Raw genomic sequence first — 20,022 nt, 5'->3', positions numbered from 1 at the left:
TTCGTCGGTTCCGTGTGGATAGAAAGTCACAATTTATTTAAACACTATTTATTTAACACTAATTAACAAAAACAATAACGATAAAAGACTTATAGAACTATTTACAAACGATTTATAACTAAGAATTTATTTTGAATTTTAGCGCGTCAACTGTATATTTATAACTGCCCTCTCTAGGCCACTGCCGCCGGCTTTTATACCGACAGGTAAAAGAAATCTAGAATAGTCCATAGATCGTTAGGCGCATAGAGAAGGTTTTCGAATGTTCTCGTATGTACTAGTCCATTCTAGTGGGTCTCGATTCTTCTCGAACGAATGAATCATTGCGGTGTCTATGCGATGTTAAGGTCATCCGAGGGCGGGCCATATTGTGAGGTTAGGTCGAGTCCACACCGGCTCGCAACAATATGCACGTCCCTGGTAAATATGTCGACACTTTTTTAGCTTTAAACTATGTCGCGTTTATAGTAATAACCTTTACTCTCAAAATTTCATTCGAAACGCTAAAAGTACATGGAAGAAAATTATAATAAATCGAAAAAATATTAAGACTTTTAACACCCCGTAGCTACGAAACAAAACAGAATCGGACCTATGTCGAAATAAAAATAAATCTTTTTTGTGATAAATCTCCCCCACGAGAGATAGCACATGTTTTTTAAAACACCCTGTATGAGGTACTTTGTTAAATAAGAGGCATTATTACCTATGGTAGCCATGGCAGCACCAAGTACCATCAGCAGTAGTCCCAAGCTTAGGGCTTTGCAGGCGTTCCATAGACACTTTCCGTTAACTTTTCCCCGCACGACTTGTACGTTCCACTGGGCCCCCGAAGCCGGATGGGCTCTTCGTACCACCTCGGAAGTACCGCCCCTGGTCCATCCTGCTGACATTAGGGCTCCCCTACTTGCTATACTCATTGTTACGACTCCTGCAACTTAGATTTTCTACGGTATTTATCAAAAATCGGTCACTATGAGTATTTGAGATCTATATACAGTATGTTCACGGATTGTCTTTACAAGAGGAAAAACTTTTTTATTATTGACATTTTGAGATTTTCATTCTTTATAAAAAAAAATGCTTCTTCTAAAATGGTTAATCCCGTTTATACTTTTCCAAATTTCCATATCGTTTGAGGGAAAATTAAAGAAAACCTGAAAATATGGTTGAACTTTTTTTTCTTTTTTTGATTTTTTTTCCCTTAAAATCAAAACGCGTCTCTATGGTAATACCGTATGATCGAATAAAAACGCCGTTAGCGATGGTTATGAAATGAAGATCGCTGCCATTTTATATGTAATACTATAGCGTGTAGCCTCGAGTTCGTTCGCGTCGAATTAATCATTTGTAATGGTGATGATAAAGCAAAGCAAGAATTTCCATTAACATACAAACTCGATAAAATTTTCTCACATTTATGTCAGCATTCAGCATGAGAAAAAACAATATGGCGATATTATTATATTTTGGCAGTTACTATATAAATATGAAAGATTAAAATCATTTTCACCCCATTTCACCTCCTTAGGGGTAGATTTGAAAAAAGTACTGCGATAACAAAAGAGATATAAAAAGTTACTGAATAGCCTTATTTAAGTACCTGTTTGTAAACCACGTTTTTTGTTGCATTTTCTGGCTAAAATAGCCAAGCTATTACGCGAATTTAAGCTGAATCGTGGTTAATCAATTACCCAACTTTTTGGAACACCGTGTATGATTTTTTAAGAAATTTCAAAATATGTAAAAGAAACAAAATAAATTATGCGTATCCAAGCGTTTTCTCGAAAGACTAACTGTTTTTTAAATAACAAATATTGTAATATTTGAAGGGCGTTTTCACCCTCTTGGAATTTGAGATTCGAGAAGCCCTTCCTGATTGAACCTCTATACCTCACGATCAATCCCTTTGCCAAAAATCAGTTTTAAACGTCAAGCAGTTTAAGCAGAATCGTGATTAGGTACTCATTTGTCATATTTTATGAAACCCTGTATAAATTTTTAAAAAATCTTATAATATGTAAAAAAATTAAAATATACGTGTTTAAGCGTTTTTTTCGGAAACTTGACCGTTTTTTAAATAAAAAATTTTGTAATATTTGAGGGGTGGTTTTACCCCCTTGGAACTGGAATTTCGAAAAATCCCTTCTTATCGAACCTCTACACCCTCGAATCAACCTGTATGCCAAAATTGAGCTTCTTACGTTGAGTGGTTTGAGCAGGATCGTGATTAATCAGTCAGTCACTTAAAGATTTTATATATTAGTATAGATTATATGGGAAATCCATACTATAACCACTATCGTCATTTCATAGCCATCGCTGACGCCGTTTTTATTCGATCATACGGTATAATGTCGTGTTGATTCATTGATGCGATTGTTATTGTTATTGACAGAATTTTAATTAACGTCATATTTTTTGCTGTTTTAAAACATTAAAAAAGCACCAAATTTATATTATTATAAGAAAATGTGAGACTTTAACAACAGCAAAACATTTTTTATTATTTTTTTGGATAATAGATTTTAATCAAAAGTAATAATAACCATCTATGAAAGAATGAAATCGTTAGTTAGTTAACTAACTAGTTAACTAACGTTAGTTAGTTAGTTAGTTAGTAAGTTATATTATCACAGAAACGCTTTTTGATTTTTAGTACCGTATGATCGAAAAAAAAACCGGCGTCAGCGATTGCTGTGAACATCTCTGATGACATTTCCCATATATATTTACATATAAAATAATAGCGATCTTCATTTCATAGCCATCACTGACGCCATTTTTTTCCAACATTCTGTACTTAGAAAAAATTCAACTATATTTTCATGTTTTTTTTTCATTTTCTCTAAAACGGTATGGAAATTTGCAAAAGTATAAACGGCATTAACCTTTTAGCCTTTTAGATCAAGCAACTTTTTTATGAACAATGAATTTTTCTCTAAATGTCAATAATAAAAAAGTTTTTCCTCTTGTAAAACCAATCTGGGGTTAAAATGTAAATAATTAAAAAAAAAATAATATTAAAAAACATAATATTATGTTTATACCTGACTTACTTTTTTAAAGCAACCCGTATGCTCTAAAATATTTTTAAATGTAAGTACAGTTTCATTGCATTAAATTTAATATTTTTTCGTAGGTAATTCGCAAAGAGGGTCTTTATCTTTTACTGACCCTGTAGATTCATCGTTTATTATTAAAATTTTTGTGTGAATGAAATTTCAAATTTCATATATTTAATATGCCCTTCATTAGAATAGATCCTGTATTTATTAGAATATATCCTGTATTTGAATATAATAAATCATACAAAGAGGCGCGCATATAATATAATAAAAAATACCTTCTTAAAAGCGATATGTCCAACAATCTTTCACTTTCTGTTTTCACTCCGTTTCTACATGTTGAACGCCACATAAATCTGGAAGCAACAATTATGACTACATAATTATATAGATATTTTTAAGGGATGAAAATATGTTACAGACAGCATCTTTTCTTTGGGAAACCCTTGTAATCATGCGCCATGATCTGATATCTATTATCGACCTTTTACAGGGCGGTTTTATGTTTTATTGTTTAATATATCTTAATTAGTGCAGTCTGTAACTGGAATTTTACATTCAGAATCATCAAAATATTTATAATTTTACGTTAAATGTGTTATAATATGTTAAAGTCTCGTATTAACTCAGTGAAAGTAAAAAATAGTACTAATACTAAGATTACGATTTCTGTTTTATAAGCTTCAAAGCGGTTTATTTATAAAATTTAAATGAATTTGTTCAGTTGTTATTAAAATAGTTATTAAAAATTAATTAAGAAATATGAGATGAAATTTTCTTTAACGTATAGGCAACCAAGAATACGCTCTGTTTAAATTTCGACGTTGTCAAATGTCCATAATTTTCTGAATATGTTAAGAATATTATTGGGGCTTTACAAGACTCTCAGAATTTTTTTTTGTAGTACGATGTCATCTTCGAAGACAGCATTGTGAGAAAAATTAAGCTGATATTCAAGAACATTAAGTTGAAAAATAAAAATACAAACTCTCAAAATATCCATGCAGTACCCCCGTAATAATAACATAAATATTTTCGAATTTGTTTACAAAACAACGATTATAACACGTTTATGTTATCCTATGTTAAAAAAGCTTTCTATTCCAACATCGTACAATAATTAAGATTTCCTTAAAACGAAATAAATTACTTTCAAATTGTTTGACTTTGTTTAACTTCGAATCATTGATATCTAAACAATACAAAAAACTAGTTATTTCAATTTCAATTAAATCCTTATTAAAGCGAATATTCTGGAAAAAGTAAAATTTATTTTATTCCTACAAGATCTACAAGAAATGTGTCTGAACATTCTGGCAACGTTGTTAAAGTCACGGAGGTCTGACATTTAAAAATCAGCTGCGTAATTTTTGGTACGACTGCGCTCTAAAATCGTACCATTTCTCGATTTCCCATTGGCCAGCCAGTTCTGTTTTGCTTCCATTTGTGTGTGATTGTTCTGTTCCAGATCAAAATAAAAACATATTCTTGTGAAACAGCTTTCAGAAAGCGGTTCGAAACGTTTGCTTGCTGTTGAATTTACGGGAAAAGTAGTTAAGATGAGTGCTAAGAAGAAAGATTTAGAAATCGTGTACAGTCTGAAATGGAAAAACAAGCCAAAACGCGAAGACAAAGAGATGTCCATTGTGGCTGTTTACGATATACCAGCTACGACATTGAATTTCGAAGTGTTTAAAAGCTATTTGGTAAGTGTTTTTTGGATTATTTCATGTAAATATCGAAGTTCAGACGGTTTGCATTGTTTTACGCTGTATCATTGTGGCAGTGTCGTGGTATTTTACCGGAAAACCATCGTAATTTTACATTACACAATACAGTACTTTCGGCCATATTGGCAACTTGAAATATTTCGTAATGACTTTGTTAAATGTTTACTTACTTTCCTTTACTAGTGATTTTTTTCGGATGATAAACGAAAACGGACCTTTGATCCTATGACTAATATACTAAGTAGTTAAAATATCTCAATACAAAAGGGAACGTTGTAAATAATTATGTACCAAAAGTTAGGGGAATCACCGACCAAATGCAAACGCCATAAATTATCGCAACGTTAATTTTTTTCAGCTAAAGAATTCCGGTACTTCTGAAAATGACGTCAGAGTTTCCTACATCATGGACAAAGGAAAAGAGTTCCCTATCCTGTCCCAAAGTGACTTTCAAGCGGCACTTTTCGCCTTCAGACGTAGGTTTATTTTTAAAAAACATAATACCTTATGATTGAAAAAAAACGTCGTCAGCGATGGCTATAAAATCAAGATCACTGTCATTTTATATGGGGAATATCATTGATTATCATTTCCAACTGGACGCCGTTTTTTTCTCGATCATACTGTATATTATATCTAAACCAATTTAATAACACAGTCTGAAGTCTAATTTCCATTAAAATATTCTCTAGGCAAAGCCAGATCAGGAGAAATCATCAATTTACTGTTGGAGAGGATTTCTGATCAACCTGTCCATAAAAATCTGCGCCATTCCAACGACGTCGAAACTCAATTTGATAACATAGAGCCGAGCTCTATTGTTTCTACTTGTTGTAACATTGATTCGCCCCCAGAATGGTTTCTTAGTTCTATTGCTCAGGTAAGAACATAACTATCAACTTTATTTATTTAATTAATTAATTTATTTATTTATTTAATCTCCAGCAAACACATTTGACAAATGTAGTTACATGATAGATGATTAAAAGTAATTTTGTTGTTTTTTTTTTAATTTTATGTATATTTCGTCAGTTTTTTTATTTACCTGATGTAACGTTTTTTTGGGGGAGGTTTATTGATCTGTACCCAGTTTTAACTTATTTATAGCCTGTTCTGAAAGAGAATGTGTTATTTTGACAGATGTCATTCAAAAATGACAAAAAGGAGTAAAAAATGTGAAAATAATTTCTTTTAACATTTATTTACTTTTTACTAGCTTGATTTTTATTCAAATATAACTAGATAATTATTTATGTTTGCTCAAGTTCAGTTTTTCTCACAAGTTTGAGATAAGTTGCATAGAATTCTAACTTTTCAAACATATAAAACCATCTACAGTAAGCTATAATGTAACAATACTACTAAAAATAGATTATTATTTGCACAATGACTCAATACAAATAAAAAGATAATTTACAATATAACAATATCTTTTTTATCCTATTTTGAGGTAAATAATTACTTTACTATTATACTGTCATACATTCATTATTTGTTATTAATTAATAATGGTTTTTACATTACTGCTACTTTGTTACATATTACTACTACATATTATAGTATAATACTACTTTTTTATAAAATTAAAGATGCTACACACAGATTTGTCATAGCCCTCTTAGTTCCTGAAATACAGGGCGAATTTTAAAATGTTGTATTTTTTGACCCGCTTTGTATCTTGGTTATCTTACAACATATTGAAAAGATAAAAACTGAGTCTTGTCATTTTCAAAATATGTCCTATATAATATATCTTTATTTTACTTGCCTTATTATGAGCTTACTAAAAATATATATTCTATACTTATTTTCATAAGTAAGGTGAAAAAAATGCATTATTTAACCGGATAATTTTATCTTAATAAACTGCACTGAAAACGAAGTTGTGCAGATTTTGGATAACACCCTGTCAATCAAAGTTATTGATATTTTTGATGCACTTGTGCAATAATTCTACACACAAAAATTAGCTAATAAACAAAATTTGACATGAAATAAATTGTTTTGTTAAAAAATTAAATAAAGAATTTTTTACCTTATTTATGAAAAAAAGTATAGAGTATAGTACATTTTTAGAAACCTCGTAACACGAGAAACAAAATAAAAATAATATACAGGGTATTCTATTTAAATATAAGTTTGGGTCATATTTCAAGAATGACAGCTTCCAGCGAAAATCTTGTTACTCCATTAAATTCTACGTGAAAAACTCTATAGGAAATACTTTTCACCTTTTCAATAAGTTATAAGATAACCGAGATACGAGGGGAGTCGAAAAATACAACAATTTCAATTTCGCCTTGTATTTCGGAAACTAAAAGAGTTAGGACAAATCTGTGTGTAGTATCTTTAGTTTCATAAATAACTAGCAAAATAATGTGAAAACTGCATCTTTGTACCTCTACTCATAAAGAGAACCCCCATAAAACACACGAAAATGGGACACCCTGTACATTATTTTAGATTCTGAAGATGATTCTGAATCAATAGGTATATTATTATTTTTTTATTTATTTATTGATCAATAGTAGGGGAAAAAGTATCTATAAAGGTTAGGTACAGGTACATATACCGGGTGCGTCTCAAAAGTGGCTCACCCCCTATAACTTTTTTATTTTTTCAGATAAAAAAAACAGATTTGGTACTTTAGTAAATTGCATAAATTAGGATTAATTGACGTATTCAATTGTTTTCGGTCACTTCCGGTTTCACCGGAAATGCCTACAAATTTTGATTTTTAATGTCACCCTCGGTATTTTTTTACTTTATTCGATAGAAAACGACACTCTGAATAGAATGACATATCATATATCAACTTTCGACATTTTCGCATATGGTTTATTTGAAATTGAAAACTGCGGTTCATAATGACAATTTTACTCGAAATACCAAGTGTGTGGTATCAAATTATTCTTAAAAAAATGCTTTTTCCAAATATGCTAATTAGCCACCCTCGTTCCATTTAAAAAAATTGAGATATGATTAAAAATACGATTGGGTATCTTTTAACCGGCCATGACAAGACACTAAAACATTAGACGATCAAATCTATTTTTCCAAGGCTCCTTGATTAAAAATTGGTGTTTTTAACACATCCATGACACTCTAGATTGAAATTTAAATGTAATTTGTTTTTGAGCGTATATGTCAAAAGTTGACATATGATATGTCATTCGATTCAGAATGTCATTTTCTATCGAATAAAGTAAAAAAATACCGAGGGTGCCATTTAAAAATCAAAAGTTGTAGTCATTTCCGGTGAAACAGGAAGTGACCGAAAACATTTGAAAACGTCAATGAATCTTAATTTATGTCATATACTGACATAACAAATCTCGTTTTTTTATTTGAAAAAATAAAAAAGTTATAGGGGTGAGCCACTTTTGAGACGCACCCGGTATATACAATATAGTAATAACTGAGGATTAGAAATTGTCAATAATGGTCTAAAATGGTCTATCTAATAGTACGAGAGCTAGCAACGTCGGGAAAACAAGTATTTTAAGAAATCTGGCTCTTTGATACATCTTTTACTATGCTCTCTGGAACAGCATGCGGGCCGTCTGGCTGCCGATACACGTTGCGTTTACTACTGCGCATCGGAAGAAGATCTTATATTTTTTTTATTTAGTCCGTTAAATTCTAGTATTGAATATAAATCGAACAAGTCTCCATAGCGCGGCGCGTAGAGGTTCCGCCTATGAAGCGAGGAGTCGGAGTTCGAGACCGGCTCGGGGTATAAAATTTTTTTATTTTATTTTCGTTTATATTCTGATAGTAAAGTATTAAATAATTCTGGTGACTTAAAAAACAAATATTTAATGCTTTACTATCAGAATGTAAACGAAAATAGAATAAAAAAGTTTTATACCCCGAGCCGGTCTCGAACTCCGCTTCATAGGCGGAACCTATCGACAGCCAGACGGCCCGCATGCTGTTCCAGAGAGCATAGTAAAAGATATATCAAAGAGCAAGCTTTCTTAAAATACTTTCTCGAAAACGTTGGTAGCTTCTAGACTATAATAGGAACGTCTATTCGCAGATATTATGCCAGAGACGTACCTTACAATTTAATATTCTTAAAATTACTGTTCAATATCGGATGACAATGCTTCGATAAAATGGTCACTAAAGTCTCGACGATGGTATTGTTTGAATAGATGCAGACGAGATTAAATAAAAGCTATATTGTTTTATGATGGGAATTTCCCACCTACTGCTAATAAAATTTATAATTTCTGCGAATATTGTTGGGTCGTTTATGATTTTAAGGGTTAAATTGTCTTTATTGCTCTTTATGATTTAAAATTACGGATCTAGTATAATTAAACGTAGGCAGCGTTACAACAAGGTATACCGGGTGTTTTTCAAAAGTGGCTCGCCCTTATATTTTTATTTTAGTTTTTCGGACAAAACGAGATTTGGTATGTTATGACATATTCAATTGTTTTCGGCCCACTTCCTGTTTCTTTAAAATTCCACCTCCTTAAAATTTAGAAAATTTTAAGCAGGACTAACCATTTTAGAACAAGCAAAAACTTTTATAAATAATGCATTTTTCTCAAAATCTTAATAAAAGTTTTTCCTCTTGTAAAGACAATCCGGGGACATACTGTAGATAGAAATTTAACCCACAACTGGCGTGGTGAATTTTTGTATCGCTTATGGCGTTCTGGGGTCCGATGGAGCCCAATTTTTTTTTTTCAGTTAAAAATAAATTATGAAGAGATTTTATAAAGTTTGTTATTTTTACACTGTTTACAATATATTCAAACTTGTGAACAAACAATTTCATTCATTTTCAATAAATTAATAAAAACGAACACAAAAATATAGTAAAACGCGTTTTTTAAGGAATTTTTGACAACAGAAATATAACTTGGCCAAAAAACCCATAGAAATTAAAAACATATATTTTATGATTTTCTCGTATTATTGAAAGTACAAACAACTGAAATGTGAAGCTAAAGATTACTTTAGCTTCACATTTCAGTTGTTTGTACTTTCAATAATACGAGAAAATCATAAAATTTATGTTTATTAAAACATAAATTATTTTCAACAAAACTGCAAACCTAGAATGTACACAAGTTTTTCAAATACACTTCATGCTAACTGCTGATCTGCAGTTGCCGCACATGGATCGTGCACATTCGATTCATGAGATTTTTGTTTTTTGTCATTTCTCCGTTGGCATATACCACATATCTTTTGTTTTTGGTATTGATTATTCACTTTTCTCTCTTCTATAAGTAAGAGATTCAGAATCGGAGTTATGGTTACTCTTCGGAGAAAAATCAATGTCTCGATGATATTCATATCACCTAAGTCTCTTTAAGTTCAGCAAACCACTCAATTAATGCTTCCTCAAAATTAGCGCCCCCGTGACGCACACTTTTTGGACTATCCACCATCCTAATAATGAAACATTCTTGGCGTGGTGGTGCCACGCAGACCCTAAGAAACTTTGCCTTCCGCTGGTAGGAACAATACTTGATAAAAACAAGTGCGCCTTTAACAGTTGCATATGGGTACCCTAACTTAAAGGTAAATGGCGCTGCGAGGCCTAAATGTTAAAAGTAAAAATTTTACGTAAATTTAAATAGTGCTTGGGGTCCGCTAGACCCCACCACGCCAGTTTAGGGTTAAAATCCTATTTTTTTAAGCGAAAGTGTCAAAAGTTGACATATGACATGTCATTCTATTCAGAATGTCAAAACATCGGGGGTACTATTAAAAAAACAAAAGTTACTTGTTTCTGGCGAAACAGGAAGTGACCGAAACTAATTGAATAAGTCAATCAAACCTGATTTATGTCATACCAAATCTCGTTTTTAGCCGACCATACCAATAGGTATGGTAGGCTATTAAAATCAGCAAAAAAGTTTTTTTTAATTTGGGTCATAAATGACCTAAATACAAAATATTTTCAAGGTGTCTGTCTGTCTGTCTGTCCGTCTGTAACACGATAACTCAAAAACCGCTAAACCGACTTTAACCAAATTTGGCACAAAAATACTGTGGCACCCGAGAATCTGACCATTAGTTTTTGGTGGGGGTGGGGGGTTGGTAAGGGGGTATGGGAGGGGGTTAAAAATTAAAAAAAAAATCGTAACTCCAAAATTGCAGTAGCTAGCGAAACGCGGTTTTCAATTTAAGATTAGGAATAATATTTGCAACAAAATTTGTTATAACATCAAAATCAGTCAAAGTAGCAGTTTTTGAGATAAAAAAATTGAAAAAATTCCTTTACTTGGAAACTAAAAGAACTGCCTACCAACTTTTTATTAACATATTTTAGTATGGGCGGCTATACGTGCCTCCCGGCGCCAATTTTTTTTTATCTGTAAAAATAAAAAAAATATAGAGATGTGATACTTTTGAAAAACACCCGGTAATAAATAAATAACACGGCTATAGTAAACGCCACGAATGTTTGGGAGTGATTCATCGGTCGCTACCATGTGAACTAATCTGTTCAAGGTCACATAAAATTTAATTCCAGTGCCGTGGTGTTTCAGGTCATATAATAATCAATATATAATCTGTTGTAATTTGTTGTTTTAACGGTCAAAGTCTTGTCAAAACATATATTTGGTTATAAGTATTGTTGCGGACCCGTGTGGACTCGACCTAACCTAACTATATGTCCCGCCCTCAGATGACCTTAACATCGCATTAAAGAATAGACACAGTAATGATTCATTCGTTCGAGAAAAATCGAGTCCCACTGGAATGGACTAGTACATACGAGAACATTCGAAAACCTTCTCTACGCACCTAACGATCTATGGACAGGGGGCAGTTATAAATATACCAGTTGAGTTGACGCGCTAAAATTCAAAATAAATTCTTAGTTATAAATCGTTTGTAAATAGTTCTATAAGTCTTTTATCGTTATTGTTTTTGTTAATTAGTGTTAAATAAATAGTGTTTAAATAAATTGTGACTTTCTATCCACACGGAACCGACGAAAAACGTAACAGTATAAACTGGAATGCCCCATTGTTCGCACTGCAAGCACACCAATGGACTGACGCACAAAAACGAATCAATCAAAGAAACGCGATATAGTATCGTCTTGAATCACGCTAACATTTTAGAATAAGTAGGAGGAGCGCAGGCAGATGATTAGACCGGGCCTTTAAAAACCTACGTCTGCGGTAAAAACTTACGTTTTTAATGTAAAAATGATAGCGCGCGTGTCGATTCTAACTTCATCAAGCGATGAATCACTCCCAAACATTCGTAGCGTTTACTATACTATGTTTTTCGCTCTATAATTTTCAACTCTAGTATAACATTTTACAAGAGAAAACAATAATATAACTTTCTTTTCCTTGTTCCATAACAAAATATTGTGCAATATTATATTTCAGACCGGCATTTCAATATTGCGTATTGATGTGAGTCATACGTAAAATCGAAAACAATTGTAAATTATATTCGCAGATTTCAATAAAATTTTTACAACACTGTTGTAGGTATATTTTTTAATTAGATTTCTCTTTATACCCCACATTAAAATCAATTTGCGTTGCGTGCAGAAATCGGTTTTATTTCATACATCAAACGTTACTATGTCGGACGCGTGTAAAAGACGCCGTTTTCGTGCTTGCTCGCTATACCCGCATAAATTAATTCGAAAATCTTATCAGCTGAAGAAGGAGCTAACCTATGAGATCACAGCTGCTGTATCCAGCGTTGTGTCCAGCGTTGTGTCCAGCGCGGTGGCCAACGTCAAGCCACAGTTGCCACCGCCTCCGCCGCCTCAACCCTGTCACCATCACCACTCGAGAAAATGCAAGCCGGAGAAAAGAATGAGGAAAGTCACCCCTCACACGGTGGAGCACAACGTAGAGTAAGTACAATTTTTTGGAAAAAAACGACTTTTGCGTTGCATTTAGGGCTCGAACACACTGACGACCAGGTCGCACCGGCCAGGTCGCAGCTACCTCTAAAACCATTAAATCAAATGATACAGCGCACACTAACGTCCTGGCCGGCCGTTGATCGTTGCGACCAGAAGACTGCACGGAAATATTATTATTTTCTGCCGCTTGTCGGTTTTCTTTCAAATTAATATTTTTTCAGATGAAATCCCTCAAATTCAAGGCACAATATTTTATTTTCTATAAGATATAGTGTTTTAGTGTAGTTTTTGCACACGTGCAGAAAATCCAAAGAAATAGTATACAGACTGGATCAAAGGTAAACTTAAATTTAATCCCTTTTTTTATCAAGGGTCGATTCTAGTAAAAACTCAAAACATTTTTGTATGACATACCTACTCTATTTATGGTTCGTATGATACCTGTTATTATACCTTTGAGTTTCGAAGTTAAAAAAAATAATATTTAAAGTTTTTCTACAACCACTGTTTTTTTTTATTAAATTAGTTTTTTTAGTTGTATTGTAGTCATGTACAAGGAGGACAACTGTATTTTAAATATTATATTTAATTTAACGTTTTTAAAACAGGGTTCATTAGACTATATTTCTACTAGGTACATTATTTTGAAAAAAAAAATTAAGAAAGTAATTTAAACATTCATAAAAATAGAAGTAATTACTGTTGTAGATTCTTCGTTATATTGTAAACATTGAAATAACTGGAAGCTAAAGTTTCTACCTGCTTTATATTTAGAGCCAGTGTCTGACGATCTTTTTTTACGATGGCCCTAATATGTTTACTTCTAAAGTCGATAAGGGCGCCATATCAGTAGAAAAAAGAAACAGAATATCTCCCTTTTTGTCGGTCGCGCGTACGCAATGCTTTTTGTTTGTTGTGAATAGCAACTTCGCTTTTTAGTTAACTCGGGTATTTTAGCATTTCTGAAACAATATTTTCTAATTGGTAAAACGTAAAAAATCGTTAGATTTGACAACTGTTGAAACTGGTCGTTCATCTGGCCGCAGCTAAAAACGCAATACATCCGGCCAGCCGACGGCCAGGTCGTTGCGGCCTGGTCGTCAGTGAGTTCGAGCCCTTTTTTTTAGAATTTAGAATGAGTGGGAGGGGGGTTAATCACTTCGACCTTACAGATCCATTGTGTCCCCCTTTCTTGAATCTTAACTCATCATACAGTCCCAGGGCTTTGACAAAAGCCAGTATCTGGGACGGTTTTATAGAGGGTAGTTCTCCATCTTTACTATCAGTCGTACCAAAATTCATGGCACGAATGGTTGTCGTTACATATTTGGAAAAAGCATGTGTTTCACCATCTTCCCCACAGAATCTGCATTCGCCGTTTCTTCTTAGTTTCAATCTACTGAGGTGTTCATTGAGGAGACAGTGTCCTGTTAAAACCCCGTGACAACTGAAGATTGTTCTTACTCAGACCCAGGAAGATCTGTGATTTTCTCTTGATCATAAGCCCTCAGAAACTTCTTCGAGTGTCCTAGACTATTGCAAGATTTCCATTCCAGGTTGCGGATGGAATCTTCCAAGTTCTTGAGTTCCGCCTTGAGTTGGTTACCACTTGGAAAGCAGAACGGTTCTGGTCCAGTTAGTGGAGTGTTCGCTCCTTTCTTAGCTAGATTATTTGCTTTTTCATTGCCTTCTATCCCTTGGTGAGCAGGCACCCAGTGTAGGAGGACTTTGTTTTCTTTTGCCTAATTTATTCAGCTTCTATGCATTCTTTGACCAATTTCGAATTGATTGATACTGAGTTGATCGCCTTTAACGCTGCTTCTGACTATCAGATAAGATGGCTATTTCTTGTTTCCGATAGTTCCTATCTAAGATAAGTTGTACGCATCTCTCGATAGCGTAGATTTCTGCCTGTAGGATACTAGGTAAGTGCCCATTGGTTCGGAGTAATTAGCTCTCGGCCCAAACACTCCGATCCCTGTTCCCGTATTGGTTTTGGAAGCATCAGTATACCAAGTTATGGTATGGTCTTTTAACTGCTGGGCAAGCGTTTCGCTCTTCCAATCCTTCTTATTTCGAGCCCTTAGGAATGGTCAAAGAATATACCGAATCATGAGTCTATTTGCTATCAAAAGAATGCTTTTCTATCCTTCCTTGTATTGAGGAATTTTTATAAAATGTGTCATACTTATACCGTATGATCCAAAAAAAACCGTGTCGAAGATGGCTGAGGAATGACAATCGATAATTTTGGCCCGGTCAAACTCTAGTTATTTACTAAAAACTGACATAAATCTTTACGAACGAGGGTGGCTCGTTACATATTTGGAAAAAGCATTTCTTTGCGAATAATTTAATACCACACACTTGGTATTTCGAGTCAAATTGTCGTTATGAACTGCATGTTCATGTTACAATTTCAAATAAACCATATGTGAAAATGTCAAAAGTTGACGTATGATCTGTCATTCTCTTCAGAGTGTAATTTTCTATCGAATAAAGTAATAAAATACCGAGGGTGTCATTTAAAAATCAAAAGTTGTAGTAATTTCCGGTAAAACTGGAAGTGACCGACAACAATTGAATATGTCAATCAATCCTAATTAATGGCATATACTAACATGCGAAATCTCGTTGTTTTAACTGAAAAAATAAAAAAGTTATAGGGGTGAGCCACTTTTCAGACGCACATCCGGTATAGTTTATATCATCATCTTATAGGAATATTTTTATTTTCAAATAATGCTTGACCAAAAATGCACGTTGTTTTCTGTTTTACTACAGACATGTATTATAAGGTGTTCATTTATAAGACCATGCATAGAAGGAATGAAAACACTGAATCTTAAATGTTTTGTTATCATTGCAGTACAAAAGACCTGATAAAATCGATGAAACTCGATCACAAATTGGAGAAGCTGGAACGTAAGACATCGAAATATAGAGAGAAGCGTCTTGCCTTACAAACCGCTGTCAAATCGAGTGACAGCGAAGCTGGACATTCAAGCAGCAGAAGCAGGTAGGTGTTCTAACTTTTTGATTGATACAGTGTAACTCCTATTAATATATTATGTTTATCTTAACACTTTCTTTTTTAATAAAATATAGATCCAGAGACAAGAATGAGAAACCCAAAGAGGAACAGGAACCTAAAATGGACGCCAAACCTGTCAACAGTCAAAGTGTAGTACCGCATATGTTGGGTGGGGAAGTATATTTGCACCAGTGGGAAGTACAGAATACAGGCGAGGCACCATGGACATCTAAGGTCGGTATTGAGTTATTTTAATCTCATCCAATTATATCTTTATGTATCTGAAACTCTGAAACGCAGTCATTCAATTACCTACTTTAAAAATTGAATGCAATGCCTGAATTATTTCTAAAATGTTAGGCCAGTTAATTAGGTGGTTAGGGTGTGATTTGTTTTAATGGAATACCCTGATATTGTACCTTTGGGTTTCTTTTTGGATACTTTCCATAAACCTAGGATATTGTAAAATTTATTTTCATAGTTACAATGGAAAATGTTTCAATTATTCTTCTCTACTTTTACTTTGAAAGATTGATTATATACACCCTTGGTAGATGGTAGGTAGATGACAGACCTTAGATTAGATTCTTAGAGGTGGCTTTCGGCCTGATCCACTGCGACCTTCTCAGATCTATTGTGGTCCTCTTCTGATCCTTAGATGACATTCTCCAGTCCTATCCTTTTTACTAAGTTTAGCAACTTGGAGACTGAACCCTCCATGTAGCTCCTTGGCAATGGCCTATCATTGCCTATTACCGGGAACCGCACATTTGCCAGGCTGTCACACCGATATAAAATGTGTTCTGACGTTTCTTCTTCAGATTGGCAGAACCTACACATAGCTTTGTCTGTCAATCCCATCAGCTTTAGATGTCTATTTAGCTTACAATGCCCTGTTAGTAGACCTACTACAGCTTTGACTGTCTTTCTGTCCTTGCTTATCAAGTCTACCGTGAATTTTGGCGAATGTTCTACAATGAACCTTTCGCCTGTCTCTGCCCTGGTGAGTTTCTCCACCATTTAGAGATTTGTTGGCCACCCATCGTTCCGTGGCCATTCTCGTGACCGCCTTTGCAACGCCGCAGAAGGGTTCTGGGCCTATGAATGGCATTGATGAGCCTTGCTTGGCCCTTTCATCTGCCTTTTCGTTACCCTTGTGACCCTCGTGCCCTGGCACCCAGGCCAACGTAACAGTGCTACCTACGTCCGCCCAAAGTATTTAGAGCACGCACACAGTCCCACACTAGTCTAGATTGACCTCCCGCGGAGCTGAGTGCCTTTAGCGCCGCTTGGCTGTTCAGAAGATGGCCACAGAACGATCTGTTCTTTGTTGCCTTATTATTTCTTCTACACAATAGTGGATTGCCATTATTTCTGCCTGGAAAATTGTGACATCCTTGGATAGGCTTACGTGGAAGGATCTCCTTGTTTGCCTACTATTCCAGCTCCTTCGCCACAATGACGTTTTTGCCGTCTGCCTGGAAGGTTGACCTCAGCTTGAATGGGTACACCTTTACTCCAGTCTTCCTTCCTGGTATGGTTATATTAAATTTGTTGTTGAAGCTATACCTAGTAGATGTTGCATCAATTGGTAATCCCAATACTTTGTCTGCTTTTAGCTCTTCGATTAGCTTCTGGTTTGCAGCACTATGCGTTTGGCTTATGTGCTGCTGACCGTGAATTAACCTGTGCATGACAGATCTGGCTTCGCCTTGTATGAAAATATGTAGTGGTGGTAAGTTCAACAAGACTTCCATCGCATTTGTAGGAGTGGTTTTTATGGCCCCAGTTATACACAGGCACGCAAGCCTTTGTGTGGAACTTAACAGCCTTACCGCACCGACTTGCGATGTCTTTGTCCACCACGCCATCGACCCGTAGGTTATCATGGGTCTTATTACCCTTGTGTATAGCCATAGAGTCATTTTAGGGTTAAGTCCCCAGTTTTTTCCACACATCCTTCTGCACCTACCTAAAGAGATGGCAGCCCTCTGTGTTGCTTTCGCTATGTGAGTATTCCATGTAAGCCTTTGATCAAAAAATATCCGAAGATACTTTGTTTCTTTGGCAAATGTAATATCCGTTTCTCCTAGCACTGGTGGTTTTAGGCCTTTTGGTGCTATCTTTTTTGTAAAATTGACAATTTGTGTTTTCTGAGCATTGACTGTCAGTCTCTCTTGTTTGCACCACTTGTCAACTTTGTTTAGGGCTGTCTGCATTCTTTCTGATATCATACCAGCAAACTTGCCTCTGACCACAATTACGATGTCGTCTGCATATCCTAGGCAATAAAAACCTTGTGTGGACAGTTCGTTGAGGAGGTCATCTACCAAGGTTGCCCAAAGTAGAGGAGATAACACTCCTCCCTGTGGACAACCTCCACCCGCTACTGCTTTGATAGTAGCTTGCCCCAGAGTGGACGTCACTATCCTGTTTTCTAAGCCTTATCCATCTACATACCACTGCAGGTGTACCTCTTCTACTCATTGCATTTACTAGTGAATCGGTAGTAGCATTATTGAATGCTCCCTCAATATCTAAAAAAGCGGCCATTGCTATTTCTTTGTCCTCTATCGACTTTGAAATAAGCCTATTTAAATCATCTAATGCAGCATCCGTGGATTTACCTGGTTGGTATGCATATTGACGATTGCTTAGGGGACTATCCCTTAGCACTTCGTCCCTTAAAAACCTATCCAAGAGCCTCTCTAGCGTTTTCAGTAGGAAGGAGGATAGGCTTATCGGTCTATATGACTTTGGTGTAAAGTCCGATACCTTGCCTACCTTAGGAAGATATATGACCTTAACCTTTTGCCATCTTTCTGGTATGACTCCCCATGCCAGGCTAGCTTTGAGAATCTTACATATGTGAGGTATTAATTCCTCTATTCCCATCTGTAATAGTATGGGATATATACCGTCTGTACCCGGAGATTTATACGGCTGGAATTTATTTATTGCCCATCTAATTCTACTTGGTCTGGTAACTTCTGTGGCAATTTTCCAATCCACAGGCCTTGGCCTGGCCAGCCTTGGGTCTAGGTTGGTTTGCCTAGTAGAGTCCCTCAGAATTAGCGAGGCCGGAAAGTGAACTTTTATTAATTCTTTAAGACTTTCCTCTTTAGTTTCTGTATAAGTGCCATCAGCTTTCTTAATGAAACCTATTTCCTTGATGGTTGCCCCATCTTTTGCCAGGACTTTATGGATACGAGAGCATGCCGGGACATCTGTAATTTCCTCGCAAAACTTTCTCCATGAATTCCTTTTGGCTTTTCTAATTTCTTTATTGTATTGCGTGAGCTTATACCGGTAGGTAGCCCAATCTTGGTTTGACAGACCTTAAGTAAAACGTTTACTTTTTTTAAGTAAACAGTCCTACACATTTGTTTAAAAGATTATACATATATGTATTGTATACAGGGTGGCCCATCGAAAACGTTCCGCAAGGCATAACGGCCAGTGTATTTCTTTTTTCAAAAAATCCAAAAACACGTCAATTTTGTTTGTGAGGGGGACAACTTTTGCCCCAAAAATAATTGCAAAATCTTCAATCCTCTAAGCGGGGGTGTCATCCCCCAACTTTTTTCAAATGGGAAGGGGGGTCAAGTGGCACCGCAATGAAAAGAGCTTTATATTCTCTATACTTTCCCGCTTCGTTTTTGAAAATCGGTCCAGTCATTGAGAAAATATGAAGGATTGAAATTTGAAAAGTTTATTTAAGCATTTATCAGAGTAAATGATAATTAAGGGTAAATTCGACCAATTTACTATTTTTTCTTATTATTTATAGATGTTTACGCATTTTTTCACTTGCCACAACGTTGAACGATCAGGTGCGGTAGTTGCTAGATAGCTGTTCTGTGACTTATACGTTGAAGTTTTTCTCAATATCGTTAAACTGACCTACAATAGAATTTCCAAAAATACCAGCCCACACGTTCAATTTCTGAGGGTTTTGTGTGTGCACCTCGTGAAAAACCCTGGGGTTGTCCTCAGCCCAGTACCGACAGTTGTGCCGATTAACTACACCATTCAAAAAGAAAGTATCCTCATCCCGAAAACACACATTAAATAGGAAATTATTATCATTCGCCACTCGTTCACTCATAGCTTCACAAAATTGCAAGCAACGATCAAAATCGTCTTCGTTGAGTTCTTGTACCAACTGAATTTTGTACGGGTGGAACTTGTGTTTTTTTAATATCGTTTGGAAACTTACGGTACGATTCCCGCCGGTCTTATTGGCTAATTTTCTTGTACTCAGAATACTGTCCATGGCAACTTGGCCCAATACGAATACCTCCATAGCCTCATTTA

General features: G+C 35.0%; 2 protein-coding genes across 3 annotated transcripts in view; one reads left to right on the top strand and one right to left on the bottom strand.

Moving 5' to 3' along the window:
* The window catches only part of LOC115885984 (lateral signaling target protein 2 homolog), a 44,643-nt gene extending 41,069 nt beyond the window's left edge, over window positions 1–3,574 (bottom strand). Inside the window, exons 1-2 of one of the 2 annotated variants that reach the window (XM_030905018.1) lie at window positions 3,347–3,574; window positions 707–931 (exon numbers count right to left, since the gene is read on the bottom strand). In XM_030905018.1, coding sequence (XP_030760878.1) covers window positions 707–920 — 214 coding nt within the window. In that variant the 5' untranslated portion in view covers window positions 921–931; window positions 3,347–3,574. Of the gene's footprint in view, window positions 1–706; window positions 938–3,346 lie in introns of both variants that reach the window. The other variant, XM_030905017.1, reaches the window with a different exon arrangement.
* A 904-nt stretch (window positions 3,575–4,478) lies between these two features.
* LOC115885983 overlaps window positions 4,479–20,022 on the top strand; it is a 35,997-nt gene continuing 20,453 nt past the window's right edge. The window contains exons 1-6 of the mRNA XM_030905016.1: window positions 4,479–4,774; window positions 5,157–5,274; window positions 5,491–5,678; window positions 12,457–12,659; window positions 15,541–15,690; window positions 15,780–15,939. Of these exons, the coding sequence (XP_030760876.1) occupies window positions 4,628–4,774; window positions 5,157–5,274; window positions 5,491–5,678; window positions 12,457–12,659; window positions 15,541–15,690; window positions 15,780–15,939 (966 nt within the window). The 5' untranslated portion in view covers window positions 4,479–4,627. The remainder of the gene's footprint in view (window positions 4,775–5,156; window positions 5,275–5,490; window positions 5,679–12,456; window positions 12,660–15,540; window positions 15,691–15,779; window positions 15,940–20,022) is intronic.

The sequence above is a fragment of the Sitophilus oryzae genome, unplaced genomic scaffold (assembly GCF_002938485.1).
Source record: "Sitophilus oryzae breed Bouriz unplaced genomic scaffold, Soryzae_2.0 scaffold_465_pilon_pilon, whole genome shotgun sequence".
Lineage (NCBI taxonomy): Eukaryota > Metazoa > Arthropoda > Insecta > Coleoptera > Curculionidae > Sitophilus > Sitophilus oryzae.
Note: the sequence above shows the minus strand (reverse complement) of the source record. Positions and strands in the feature narration are given on the sequence as shown.